A 14389-nucleotide genomic window follows, 5' to 3' on the forward strand; every position below is an offset into this window, starting at 1 on the left:
CTCATACAAAATGGGAGCAAAACCAAAAGTGTTGCGTTTATATTTTTGTTGAGTGTAGAGAGAGAGAGAGAGAGAGAGAGAGAGAGAGAGAGAGAGAGAGAGAGAGAGAGAGAGAGAGAGAGAGAGAGAGAGCAGACAGACACCCAGACAGCTGAGTTCACTGTAGGGAGTGTGACACAACAAACAGGAAGGACAAGGCCAGGACGTGATTCATCACCTGTGTGGTCTATGTTGGGACCAAAAATAAACAATCAATCAATCAAAAAATTAGCCTATTCACTGCTAAGAATTTTTCAGCATGGATTTGCAATGTGGTCACAAACATCTGATGAAACTGGTTGGAAAAAATGCACACAGTGGGAAGGAAATTCACGTGTGTTTCAAAATGCAAATTGTAGTTGATTTGTGTGTGTGTGTGTGTGTGTGTGTGTGTGTGTGTGTGTGTGTGTGTGTGTGTGTGTGTGTGTGTGTGTGTGTGTGTGTGTGCGCGTGTGTGTTTCCTAAATCGTTTCAAAGTGAATGTTGTCCTTTCTACAGAAATCAGTTTTCTGACACTGAAATCACAGATTTCAATATTTCAACGAACAACATTTTCTGAATGAATGAATGAATGAATGAATGAATGAATGAATGAATGAATGAATGAATGAATAATAATAATAATAATCTTTATTTAACCAGATAAAATCCCACTAAGATCGAGACGACGACACCTTTTTTGCAAGGGTGACCTGGCCAAGAAAGGCAGCGGTACACGTCATAATAGACAGGTTAACGTCATTAAGAGAACATTTATAACGTGCCCTTTGGGATCTGTAAATTCAGTGACTTTCAGCACGTGCCAATAAACTGGTGGTGCATTTTATTCCCAAATAAACTGATACCCAAATCAAACCTTTCCTGTTCCTCTCGGAAGGGACCCCCATATGGGAGACCGCTGGTCCCCGTGTTTATCCACCAATCGGCTGGTCGATGGGGAAGGTGGGGGGGGGGAAGAAGCATCGCGCACAGTTGCGCACAGATCGAGGAGAGAGACGTGTAGCTGCCGAGGCGCAGACGCGGCTGCATGCCGAGAGGATGCAGTGAATAAAGGAATCTCATTTGCGCTGCATTGTGTCGTTCGGGGCGGCTTAGCGAAATAACGTCGAAAATGAGCGTGATCCAGGCCGCGCACGACGGCGGCGGCTCCAGGGTGGAGGGCGGCAAAGGCAGCGCGGCCGACAGCGGCGGCGGCGGCTCCCCGCGGCTCCAGCAGTGCGCGCAGCCTCCCAGCGGCCGGAGCAGGGATGCCAGGTACCAGCTGCAGCAGCATCAGAGGCATCACGGTGCGTCGATGCTCAAGCAGCCGTCCTGCAACGAGCCCGCCGACGTGGTCAGGCGCGCGCTGGACTTTAAGAGCCAAGGCACCCAGTGCTACAAGGACAAGAAGTACCGAGAGGCGATCGGTAAGTACCACCGCGCGCTGCTGGAGATCAAGGGCCTGTGCAGGGTGCTAGGGGACCCGGACACCAGCTCCAAGTCCCCGTCATCCCTCCTTCCGACCATCAGCAAGTCCACCACGCTGACAGACGAGCAGAAGGGGGCCATGGAGAACGCAGAGCTGGAGTGCTACAACAGCCTGGCTGGTAAGCCACGCGCGCTCTCTACACGCGTTCACACGCGCGCCCTTATGTGTTGTGTGTTTTCCAAAAAAGAAAGACTCCAGAGCTCATGAATCATTCATGAAGACTGAGTCATCCTCAGGCTTACCCCTCCATTGATTGTATCATAATTCATCTTGGCGCAAATTATTTCGTTATTGTTAAATAATTAAAGGGGTGTTATTGTGTAGATTTGGTTTCATCTTTCTTTTAAGTTTAAATTATAAATCTTGTGACTTATGTTAAACATCCTTATTAAAGTCCCCTGAACCGATCTGTTGATGTGAGATCTTGAGCCTGAAACAAGTCCTTTCAGATTTCTGTGACACATGTCACAGAATGGCCTTATCTGGATTCTTGTTTTTACTGAGACACACCCACATGATATGTGGGAGAGTGACAGAGAGATGCCCCCTCCGCTATAAGGATCAGTGAAACGGGCACAGAATCAGGTTGGTTCTTAGGGAGCGTTCACACTTTCTCTGTCTGGTCAAGAATATTCAGTTTCAACCGAGACGTGTGAAAGCAATCACAATCCAGACCAAACACCAACCAGATTTTTGGTTCATCCTTTGAAAGAGGTGGTCTCTGTTCAGATCATACTGTACTACAGGTCGTTTTTTTTTTTTTTTTTTACCAATTACAGGCTGTTGTCACTCACCTTCTCGAGACCTTTCTCTTGACAGAGTTCTGAGTTGTTGGATTATTTACATTTTTTTCATTTCATGTCAGCAACAACACAATGAGGTTGTTCTTTTTTGAACTTCTCTCACCAAGTATAATACCATAATAATAATTATGACCACAGTAATAATAATAATAATAATAATAATAATGGCATCTTGGAGACCAAACAGTTAGTGCACTTGCTGCCAAAGCAGCAGGTTCCTGGTTCAAGACCATCCGTGCCCATTCTCTGTGTGATGTGGAATTTCTGGTGAAAATTTGGGCCAAATCAACATGCAGATCCGTATCAGATCTGTTGTGGCGACCCTGAGTGAAAAACGGAGAAGCCAACAGAACTGATGATAATATTATGATGATTATTCATAGTACCGTAATAAGAAATTATTATTAGTGTGTAGTATTGTGTAGCGGGATGAATGTACTGGGTCCTGATTGAAAAGACGTTCCCGCTAGCTTGGCTAATGGGGAATTCCCCTTTGGCTGACCTGGTAGAGGAATGGACTTTTGTGCGAGCCGTCCGGGTTCGATCCCACCGCCATCCCGGCCACAAAGGTCCTGCGGTCACAATCTGGCATCACGGACAGGATGTGGGTAGTCACAGAACATGCTTAAATGCACCTGTGACTTCGGGACAAAGTCAAAAATGGTGGGGAGGTATGTAGCGGGATGAAGGTCCCAGGTCCTGATTGAAAAGACGTTCCCGCTAGCTTGGCTAACGGGGAATTCCCCTCTGGCTGATCTGGTAGAGGAATGTCTTTAGTGCGAGCCGTCTGGGTTCGATCCCACCACCGTCCCGGCCACAAAGGTCCTGCGGTCACAATTGTAATAATTATGGTCATAATACACTATTACAGGGGTGCTCAAGTTCGGTCCTCGAGAGCTACCTTCCTGACACTCTTAGTTGTCTCCCAGCTCCAACACACCAGAATCCAATGGAAGGCTCATTAAAAGCCTGCTAACGAGTCTTTCATTGGATTCAGGTGTGTTGGAGCAAGGAGACAACTAAGAGTGTCAGGAAGGTAGCTCTCAAGGACTGAACTCGAGCACCCCTGCACTATTACAATTTCAACAGAATGAAATGAAATGAGCCTAGACATTTTATTAGTTGATTATCCTTTGGTTAATAACATTCAACCTTACATTCAAGCAGTTTGTCACAAATAGTATTTATTTTGCAATAAAAAAAATCCCTCTCTCTTCACCACGACGGTCCGATACAGCGACCGCATTGCTGCAGATACTGCACCGATCTGTCTGTCGATGTTATGTGGGCCGCTGAAGAGGAGGTACTGCTGGCCCACTACCACCAGAGGGCGCCCTGCTTGGAGTGCGGGCTCCAAGCACGAGAGGGCGCCAGACCCAGAAGAAGTGACAGCTGTCATTCATCCCTTGCACCAGCTGTCACTCGTTCATCATCATCATCACCATCATAAAAGCCGGACTGCAACTCCACCTCCTCGCCGAGAAATCGACTACCGAGAGGTAATTTCTCTGCTGACTGACACATTGTGTAACCAACTGAACTTCTGTTGCAGCCGTTTTCCTGAAGTGTTGCCTTGTCTGGAGGATTGGCGTTTGGTGTGAGAGTGACGGCTTCACCTCGCACCCCATCCCAGATAAGTGGTAGATCAGGAGCTGCACGAGTGTGTGTGATTTGGAGGTGGAGGTGCTCCCTCCTAACTGTGTACAGACTGTAGACCACTGAGTGTACGGATTTACACTCATTCATCTTGTCTCTGCTTTTTGCCAGCAGTACCAGGGTCGACAGCCGAAGACAGAGGTCACCTGGGGATTCGGGACTTGGCGGCTCCGGTGTTCTTCAGACCGTTGGTGGTGGAGGCCGTGTGGGACGCGGCCTCTCTCTCGTCGGGGTCTTCTATCTTCGAGCCTGCCCACACGTCACCTGGTGTTAATTGACTTTGCAATTTCTGTGTATTTAGTTGTGTATTGTCACAACAGTAAATTGTTACCTTTTGGCTTACTCATTGTCCGTTCATTTGCGCCCCCTGTTGTGGGTCCGTGCTACGACACCTTCCCAACAGTCGATCTCGAAAAAAAAAAAAAAAAAATCCCCAAAGCGCTCGATTTACCGATTGATCTACGTTCCGATCCTCACCTATGGTCATGAGATTTGGCTCATGACCGAAAGAACGAGATCGCGAGTACAAGCGGCCGAGATGAGTTTCCTCCGCAGAGTGGCTGGGCGCTCCCTTAGAGATAGGGTGAGGAGCTCGGTCACTCGGGAGGAGCTCGGAGTCGAGCCGCTGCTCGTCCACGTCGAAAGGAGCCAGTTAAGGTGGCTCGGGCATCTTTTCCGTATGCCCCCTGGACGCCTCGCTGGAGAGGTGTTCCGGGCACATCCCATCGGGAGGAGGCCCCGGGGAAGACCCAGGACATGCTGGAGGGACTATGTCTCTCGGCTGGCTTGGGAACGCCTTGAGGTTCCCTTGGAGGAGCTGGGGGAGGTGTGTGTGGATCGGGAGGTCTGGGCGGCTTTGCTTGAGCTGCTGCCCCTGCGACCCGACTCCGGATAAAGCGGAAGAAAATGGATGGATGGATAAAAAAAATCCAAACATGTAATACTCCCAGTCAAATGTTTGGACTAAAAAAGGCATTCATTGCGGAAAAAAAAAAATCTGGAAGAAAATCTTACAGACACTTTTGTCTCTTCCTGAGACACAACAAGGTGAAAAATAAAATTCTGAAAGATTCATATGGCAGCATCTAATAATTATTTTCCATTATTAATCTGCTGATTATTTTCTGGATTAATATATTAGTTGTTTGGTCCACAATATGTTAGAAAACGGTGAAAAATATTGATCATTGTTTCTCAAATTCTAAGAGGACGTCTTCAAATATTTTGTTTTGTCCACAACCCAAACATATTCAGTTTACTGTCAGAGAGGAGGAAATACACCAGACAACATTCTCATTTAGGAAGATGAAAAAAGAAAATTTGGATATAAAAAGAATAACAAAATTTGGACTTAAAAGAATCAAAATGATTCATTAATTGCATGAATTTATTAACCAATTAATAATCAATTAATCATTGTAGCTCCACATCACACACATTGGTCTACAATTGCGTCTGGTCACATGGGCGATGGTGACAGCATGTTTACATCTGTGCCTTTGGTACATTTGCTGCCAACCTTAGTTTGACGTTTCACGTTTGAAAATGACTTAGACATGTGAAAACAGCTGAAAAGTTTAATATCAGTTTTTAACACACCCAGGGTCTGATCTTTCACCCCGAGCAAAGCAGAGCAGTTGTCATTTTCACACCCAGTGCCCACATTCTTTGAATAGCAAGGATAGTTGTGTTCCTCTGTGCACCCATGGGCATGTTGGTCTTAAAATGAGACGTGGTCAGGCGCAATGTATTGGTATCATGAGGCAGCACAAAATCACTGCAGTAAAAGGTCCGGCCAAAAGTTGAGTTTTTCTGCAATTTTCACAGAAGATTCAGGTACACGCCAAATTGCCAAATGGCAAAGGCTATACGCCCAACTGTTGGGCAGATAAATATAATGTCTTACCTTACTTGCCCAACCGTTGGGCAGATAAGTCATACATAGAACGTTACATGCCCAACCGTTGGGCAGATAAATATAATGTCTTATCTTATTCGCCCAACCGTGATCATGTATTTGACACGTTTTTTTGCATCTAAACTACATTTTTTACACCACTTTTTAAGGCTCTATTGTGGCGTATGTTTGACACATTTAATGGCGCTGTCTTTAATAACTGCGAAAACACCGCAATGGATGAAAACAGACAAACTTCATAAGCATTTTGAACGGAAGCCTGTTAACAACGACAAAACAGTTTTTGAACAAAATGCTGCTTGTTGTCTGTAAGATGGTGTTAATTTGACACTGTTCCCTGGGTGTGATGAGCCAAACAGAACCGCTTTAGATCACAGCTCCTCCGCGGGCTCCGAACCCTCCCGCAGCCGGCGAGAAAATATCCGCCTTTTTTCCTCCCGCGTTGTAACCAGAAGTGAGCTTACAAGCGTGCTCATTGGTCGGTTGTGGTTGGGTGTATATGCTCGTGAATTTACTTTACTGACCCAACGGTTGGGCGTATAGCCACTCTCTTGCCAAATTGCATACTCTCTGATTGTGCACACGGGAATATACATTAGCACTCATCATTCCCCATCAAACTGTATTGAAACAAATTTGAAACAAAAATGAAAATGTAATTAAAAGTAAAAACTAATGGAAACATACAAACTTTAATAATGCTGTTGGAACCATATTTTTATGCAGATTTTATTCCTCCCTGGGGTCCCTGGCAGGGAGCACTACAGCAGGGCGGCCCATTTCAGGGGCTCTGTGGTGATGGGGTGGATGGAAATAGAGGAGGAGGAGGGGCTGTAGTAGGAACAAAGTGCTCAACTGCTTCACCTCAGGGAGCTGTGGTGGATACGCCCATAAACTATCCACTGCTTGCTTTGATACCAATCTGTTCCGTTGCCAGAAAACTTCACACACTTCTATCACCTCCTGAATACACAATGGAAATAACAACGCCGCCAGGATCCAGCAATGTAATACCAAAATAATCTGATTGGTGTAAGTCATGTTATGCCTCAAAACACAGCCATTATTAAGAGACAGAGAAAATAAACAACGCTTTTACATCCTGTATCTTTCTTTGCACTCACATGTGTAAATGGCAAATTGGTGTTGGACACATCCCAAATGTACTTACACTTTACATTATTGAGCACTATAGATCAGGGGATGCCGTGTCACACATGGCTGTGGCAGAGAGGTGGGCACTTTCAAGAAATAGGGGATGGGCCAGTTGTCTGGGTGGTTACTCAAGGTGGTTCTGTGATGTGGTAGATGAGACGATGTCCTGCACCAGGACATGCTGCCAGACCTGAACTGGCTATAGATCATCAATCTAAGGTCTGTGGTTACCTGCATTAAGTTATCAGTGTAGATGTGCCACAAAGAGTGCAGACGAGTGCTGACCTCAGAACAAGAAAGTCCAGATGTGGACTTTGTTGCACCATATGTAACTATATGTACTACCCTATTGTGGGTCATGTTTAAGAAGGTATGATGCATAAGGTTGAGGTTGCTTACAATGTTTGCATGCATATATTACTTAAGAATAAAGTGGTGTCACACAAATGCCTTATTTTGTAATGCAACAGTTACCAATTTTCAGGTTTTATTGAGAAACTAAATACGTATGTCAGGCATACAGGCACAAAGTGGCTGGACACAAATGCAGGACTCACGGACACAGGTGTAGGAGTTAAAAAAGGCTTCATCCAAAACCACAGGCTGAGGTAGGGTACATAGGCAGGCAGTCAGCGAGGCAGAGGTACAGGTGATCGACGGACAGAGGCGAGGTCATACAACAAGCGAAGTTCAAAAGGCACGGCGTAACGGAGTACAGAGGCTGAGACAAAGGCACAGTCAAAAAAACGAGGCAGGGTCAAACACGGGCAGGCAACCAGGCAAGGACAAAATCAACGCTGGAACAAAGACAAGAAAGTATGAGGAACTGGCGGAGAGGGAGTGAACAAAGTGAGGCTTAAATACATGGTGTAGTGATTAAGGAGAGTGAGACCTGTTGTGTGAGAAAGTGCAGGGGCTTGGAAGAAAGAGACAAAGATGCAAGAGCAAGAGAGTGCAGAGATAAATGGGGGGTGACAGAGCCAAACCTAAAATCTACAATGCACAAAATAACATACCTAAACACAGACAGAAAAACCAAAGATGAAATAAAACATCTATACAAAAAGAACAAAGGAAACACTGAAAAGTGAACAAGATACCAAAGGCTGAACAGAAACTACGTCACTCAACACATGGCTAAAGTATGACAAACAGAAAATACATAATGACAAGAAAATAAAACCAGTGACTGAAATATAACACACAGAAAGGAGTTAATCAAACTAACTAAGATGAGACTTAACAAGTGACTAAGGAAAACAACTACTAAACAAAGGTCAGGGCAGACAGTGGATCAAAGAAAGGAGGCATAACCATAACAGGAATCATAGAACATAGATACATTTATTTGCAGACTGAATGTTTCTCAGAACGCTATTATCATCTAATGTGTAATGGTTTGTGTGTTGTGGGGGTGGGGGTTCCTGCTGGCTTTGAGTCCTTCAATAAAAAGGAACAAACAAAATAAACATGTCCCCTCTGAACTGAGAGTAATTTGTATGCAGTATACTGTACATATGTGTGCTTTCATATACAACGTAATGAAATTCAGACATTGGCTCGTGTGATGTGATCACCAGCACCTCCCTCTGCCCTCTTCCCATTGTAGCCTGTCTTTTGCAAATGGAGCTGGTGAACTATGAACGAGTGAAAGAGTACTGTCTGAAAGTGCTCCATAAGGAAGGAAAGAACTTCAAGGCCCTGTATCGATCTGGGGTGGCTTACTACCATCTAGGAGACTTCCAGAAGGCCCTGTACTACCTGAAGGAGTCACATAAACAGGAGCCATCAGGTTAGCACTGGCTGTAGCACTCTAGAATAATCCCAACATTCAACTTAACTGCACTTGTTTCTTTGACAAACATGCTTGACTATAAAGTGCACCTGCAAAGTAGTCACAGCGCTTCACTTTTCCCACGTTTTGTTATGTTACAGCCTTTTTCCAGAATGGATGAAATTCATTTTTGTCCTCAAAATTCTACACACAATACCCCATAATGACAATGTGAAAAAATATGTGTGTTTTTTTGGAGTTTCAAGGTCAGAAAAAACAAACAAACAAAAAACAAAACAAGACAAAGCTAAATTAATTTTTCAAAAATTTAGCATTTATCTGTAACTTTTGCTAAATGTTTTAATGGTTTATTGGTTTCATGTTATCACTTTTCAGTTAGCGGGTTAGTGGTTATTGAAGCTAACTAGCTGTGCCCACCACTGTCTATAGGTCTGCTATCTTGCTGAATTGGTGTAGAATACAACACCTTTAAAGAATAATGTTTGTAATGTGATTTTGTTAGAAGCAGTACAGTGCACAGTTCACTACTGCAAAGCAACACAAGCTCTGCGCATTTACTATTTTTCCGTTTAAAGAAATCAGTTAGCAATATTATGTTCAAATATCTACCACACAATTAGGTTTTCCTGAAAGATTTATGAGTTTATTAATGTGTTGTTTGTTTCCTGTCTGAACAGGAAATAAACCAGACTTTTCCTCTATTTGTTTTCTAGACACCAATGTCATTCGCTACATCCAGCTGACAGAGATGAAGATTCGCCGGAATGCCCAACGGGAAAAGAAAGAGGCGACATAACCGCGTATTATCTGATGGCATTGATCTCAGCCCTACTGTGTGCCAGACATTACACGCCATGGGACAGCGTTCTTAGTTTATGTTAGCTTTTGCCTTACACAGCATCCAGTTTCCAGTTATGTGAATTAACTTGACCATTGTCTCCTCAAAGCCTTTAAAAAAGTACCAGATACTCAGTTTCTGTCTCTACACTGCCCACAGTATCTATGAGTAAATCCCGACTATTTAAACCACACACCGATGCACTGCCAGTCAAAACATTGCACATACAGGCCAACACTTGTGAACGAGAACACAGAGTGAATCCAACGGCGGCACATTAGCACCTGCCTTCGCACAAGATGATGTCTGAAAAGCATGCAGGAAATGACTGACACCTACCTACATTTCTGTGACTGTACTTTTATTTTGAAAGTATTACAAAATGATAAAAAAAAAAGTTTTATACTTCATGATATCAGACAAAAGGTGCTCTCACTAAGTCGGTTTCCAACACTCTGTGGGCGTGACGTTACGAGCACGTGGTTGCAAACTGCAGTAAGAGATAGTACAAAATGTAAATAGGCTGCTTTATAGAAATCAGCAGAAAATATAACAGAGTGGAAAAGGTATCTGTGTGGTTTACTGCTGCAAAAATCACAGCACTTATTGTATCCACATAAATACTGTATCAAGTTTACAAATGAAGTATGCGTGTATAAATGTGTCTGTTGAAATACTTTTGTGCGCTGTTGCAGCAATGGAATGAGCACATTTCATTTTTGCTTTACAGGTTTCCTCATATATATATATATATATATATATATATATATATATATATATATATATATATATATATATATATATATATATATATATATATATATATAATATATATATATATAAGGGGGTGGTGGCCAAGTGGTTTGCGTCAGGAAGGGCATCCGGTGTAAAACTTGTGCCAATTCAACATGCAGATCCACCTTGGATTTGCTGTGGCGACCCCAAGTGCAAACAAAGGAGCAGCTGAAGGGACTTACTTTACATATATATATATATATATATATATATATATATATATATATATATATATATATATATATATATATATATATATATATATATATATATATATATATACTCACAGAAATATTTAACCCTAACTTTTAAGATTTATGTAATTTTATTACATGACAAATTCCCATTTGCTTTTTAAAAATAATTTTTAATAATTATAATTATATTACCTATACAAGATGAATGGCATAGGTGACATAATTATTATGCAAGTCAAACAATATGCTTTATGTATTTAAATAAATACTGTCATTATTATTGATTTAGAGTAATTATATTTTATTAATATAAATACATAAAGCTGAGGATTATGCATTTCAAATGAATAGGATTTATTACAGTAATGAATATGCATCATGTAAGGTTTATTTGGTAGGTTTGTATTAAAATTATCTAAAAAGTAAATGGGAATTTGTCATGTAATAAAATTACATAAATCTTAAAAGTTAGGGTTAAATATTTCTGTGAGTGTATATATGTACATATTATGATTAGAGCACATGTATAAATAAAAAAGATAAACCAAAGCAAAGTTAAATAATTTCATACCTTTACTTCCTGTGCCATGCTTTAATATGCTTGTCAGCTGTTTCTCCACACAGATACATTGAGGCGCATCATCACAAAGGCCCCAAAAAGGAAAAAAAAACAAAACAAAACAACAAAACGTAATGTTGAGAGAAAAATGTGTATGGATTTGTTGAGGTTGTATGTTTAATGCTTGTTACTGTTGCTCAATAAAAAAGTGTTTAAAGAGAAATGCATCTTCTTATCACATGATAAATCATTAATTCTAATCCAATTATGTTTGTTCCGCAAATCTGATTGGTTAATCATGTGAGATTTCAGACCATAAAATATCACGTTAACGGTGGCAAAATATTCGACCGTTTCCCGTCTGATGTATTACTCTGCGCCCTGATTATTCAGCATGCATTAATGTCCACAATTCATCAGACACAACAGGGTTATTCCCTATTAGAGATTAAAATTCAGACTGAGTTTTGAGTATTTACATTCAAAGAGAGTGGTATAAAAAAGCTCCATGTTAATGCATCAGCAATGTTTGGATGAACTATCATCATCATGAAAAGAATTGTATTGCACTTGGTTGGGAACACATTGCATCAGAACCTGCCTGTAACTCTTCTCTCAGAGGCATCGTTAGATGTTGGCTTACTTTCCTCCTGATGCTCTGCCAGTCTTCCAATGTAGCTGTTGGGTCCTTAAAGCTACATTATGAAGGATTTAATGGCGTTTATTAGCAGAACTGGAATATTGATGATGGAGGAGTGGAGAAAAAGTGTACTGGTTCCAATTTTTAAGAAAAACGGGGGTGTGAAGAGCTGCAGTAACTACGGAGGCATAAAGTTGCTCAGCCACAGCATTAAGTCATGGAAAAGAGCATTGGAAGCTAGGCTTAGAAATGAGGTGAAAGTCTGTGAGCAGCAATATGGTGCAGAGAAAAAGCACTACAGATGCAATGTTTGCTTTCAGCATGTTGATGGAAAAGTATAGAGAAGGACAGAAGGAGTTTCATTGAGAGTTGGTGCATTTAGAGAAAGCTTATGACCGGGTGCCGAGAGAAGAGTTGTGGTATTGTCCGAGGGAGTCTGGAGTGGCATTGAACTATGTAAGGGTGGTGCAGGATATGTACAAGGACAGGGTGAGAGTCGTGTGATGGCAGAAGGAATGACAGATGCATTCAAGGGGGAGGTGGGATTATATCAAAGATAATCGCGGAGTCTTTTCTTGTCTGTAATGGTGATGGACAGATTGACAGACAAGATCTGGCAGGAGTCTCCATGGACTACAGTGTTTTCAGATGACATTGTGGTCTGTAATGAGAGTAAAGAGTGGTTTGAGACTAGCCTGGAGACAGAGATATGCTCTGGAGAGAAAGTGAATGAAAGTCAGTAGGAGTGAGACTGAGTACGTGTGTGAATGAGAGGGAGCCAAATGGAATAGACTGAAGTTGAAGATGAGTTTAAATACTTGGGTCAACCATCCAAACTAATGGGGTGTGGTAGTCGTAGAGAGCTGAAGAATAGTGTGCAGGCAGCGTGGAGTGGGCGGAGAAAGGTGGCAGGAGTGATTTGTGACCGAAGAATATCTGCAAGAGTGAAGGGGAAAGTTTACAAGACAGTAGTGAGACCAGCTATGTTTTAGAAGTTAGAGAAAGTGGCACTAACAGAAAGACAGGAGATGAGACTGAATATGCTGATTCTCTTTAGGAGTGACAAAGATGGACCCGATTATGAAGGAACATATCAGAGGAATAACACAAGTTGGAGGGTTTGGAGACAAAATCAGAGGCGAGACTGAGATGGTTTGCACATGTGTAGCAGAAGGATCCAGGGTATATAATGAGACAGATGCTGAGGATGGAGTTACCACGCAGGAGGAGAAGAGAGAGGTCAAAGAGGTTTATGGATGTGCTGAGGGAGAACATGCAGGTGTTTGGTGTGGCAGGGGGAGATACAGAGGAGAGGGTGAGATGCAAAGGGATGGATGATCTGCTGTGGTGTCTCCAAACAGGAGTAGCAAAAATAGAATATTGCATTCAAAACCATCTGTTCATTATGTCATTTATAATTACTTGCAGCAATTATTCAATGTGTTTTCATAAACTTAGAATGAGCCCTTCATATCTACCAGGGAGTGGACATACTACTTGCATTGTGGTGGAACATCATCTACAACATTTTAGCCATGTGATGCACTTGTCTGGACATGATCCAACACCCTGGTGCCTCAGTGTTGAGGACCCCAGCAATTGGAAAAGGCCAAGCGGTCGCCCACATATCACCTGATTATAGCATATGGTTACTTTCAGGAAGTGGGTATGAACCTATGGTCTGGCTGGATGGATGTGAACCACAAAACATGGTGGCTCCATGGCGACACATGGCACTTGACAGTACCTTCAAACTAAAAGAGAGTCTGTACTTGTACTAATATCCTAATATTTATGAACACAGAAAAACAGATTTTTACTATGATTTTACTCAAATCAATGTTTTCCAGTGCAAATACAAGTCAGGTTAATAACAGTATGATTTCCCAAAGGAAGAAAAAAAAATGTCGACCAGTAAGAGTGAGATCAGCTTATTTGTGGTAACATTTCAAAAAGGTAACAACAGCAAGAGCTTTGCTTTTTCTAGCACCCGTAGCTGAAATACTGTTTGCACATTGAGCGTGATCACATTCTCTGTACTCTTCACATTCACATTAACGTGTATCATTCCAGAGGTCAAACCTCAGTGACACATTCCAGCCTCAGAGGTCTTGACAGTGTGAAAGTCAAATAAAAACAGCAAGATTTAAGACTTGATCAGACAGAATCTTACACAGGAGCTGTGTTTTTAAAGCAGCTTGGGGGTGGGCGTGCACTTTGGGATGTGTCATCAATTAAAGCAATCATCAGGCATTATAAAAACAACAACAAAAATACACATTTACCCTCGTTGTTGAAAACCCAAAAATGAAACTCTAATTTTATTTTATTTTGCATTTTTACATTTTTCCCCTGACTCCTCAAAGGTCACCAAACTTGATATGTTGATGATAGTTGACCCCAAAATGCTGCTCAAGGGTTTGTTTTGGCAAAAGGTCAAGGTCATTGGGGTCAAATGTTAATAACTGGATTTTTCACTCTGATTCCCAACAAACCTGGCACATATTCACAGGTGGGTTCTGGAAT

General features: G+C 42.1%; 1 protein-coding gene across 1 annotated transcript; it reads left to right on the forward strand.

Moving 5' to 3' along the window:
* Positions 1-985: 985 nt before the first annotated feature.
* LOC117531709 (tetratricopeptide repeat protein 9A) lies at positions 986-10329 on the forward strand. The gene is made up of 3 exons (XM_034194825.1): positions 986-1625; positions 8649-8831; positions 9548-10329. The coding sequence occupies exons 1-3, from the start codon at positions 1151-1153 to the stop codon at positions 9628-9630; spliced, it is 741 nt and encodes a 246-aa protein (XP_034050716.1). The 5' UTR covers positions 986-1150; the 3' UTR covers positions 9631-10329.
* Positions 10330-14389: the final 4060 nt, after the last annotated feature.

The sequence above is a fragment of the Thalassophryne amazonica genome, chromosome 19 (assembly GCF_902500255.1).
Source record: "Thalassophryne amazonica chromosome 19, fThaAma1.1, whole genome shotgun sequence".
NCBI lineage: Eukaryota > Metazoa > Chordata > Actinopteri > Batrachoidiformes > Batrachoididae > Thalassophryne > Thalassophryne amazonica.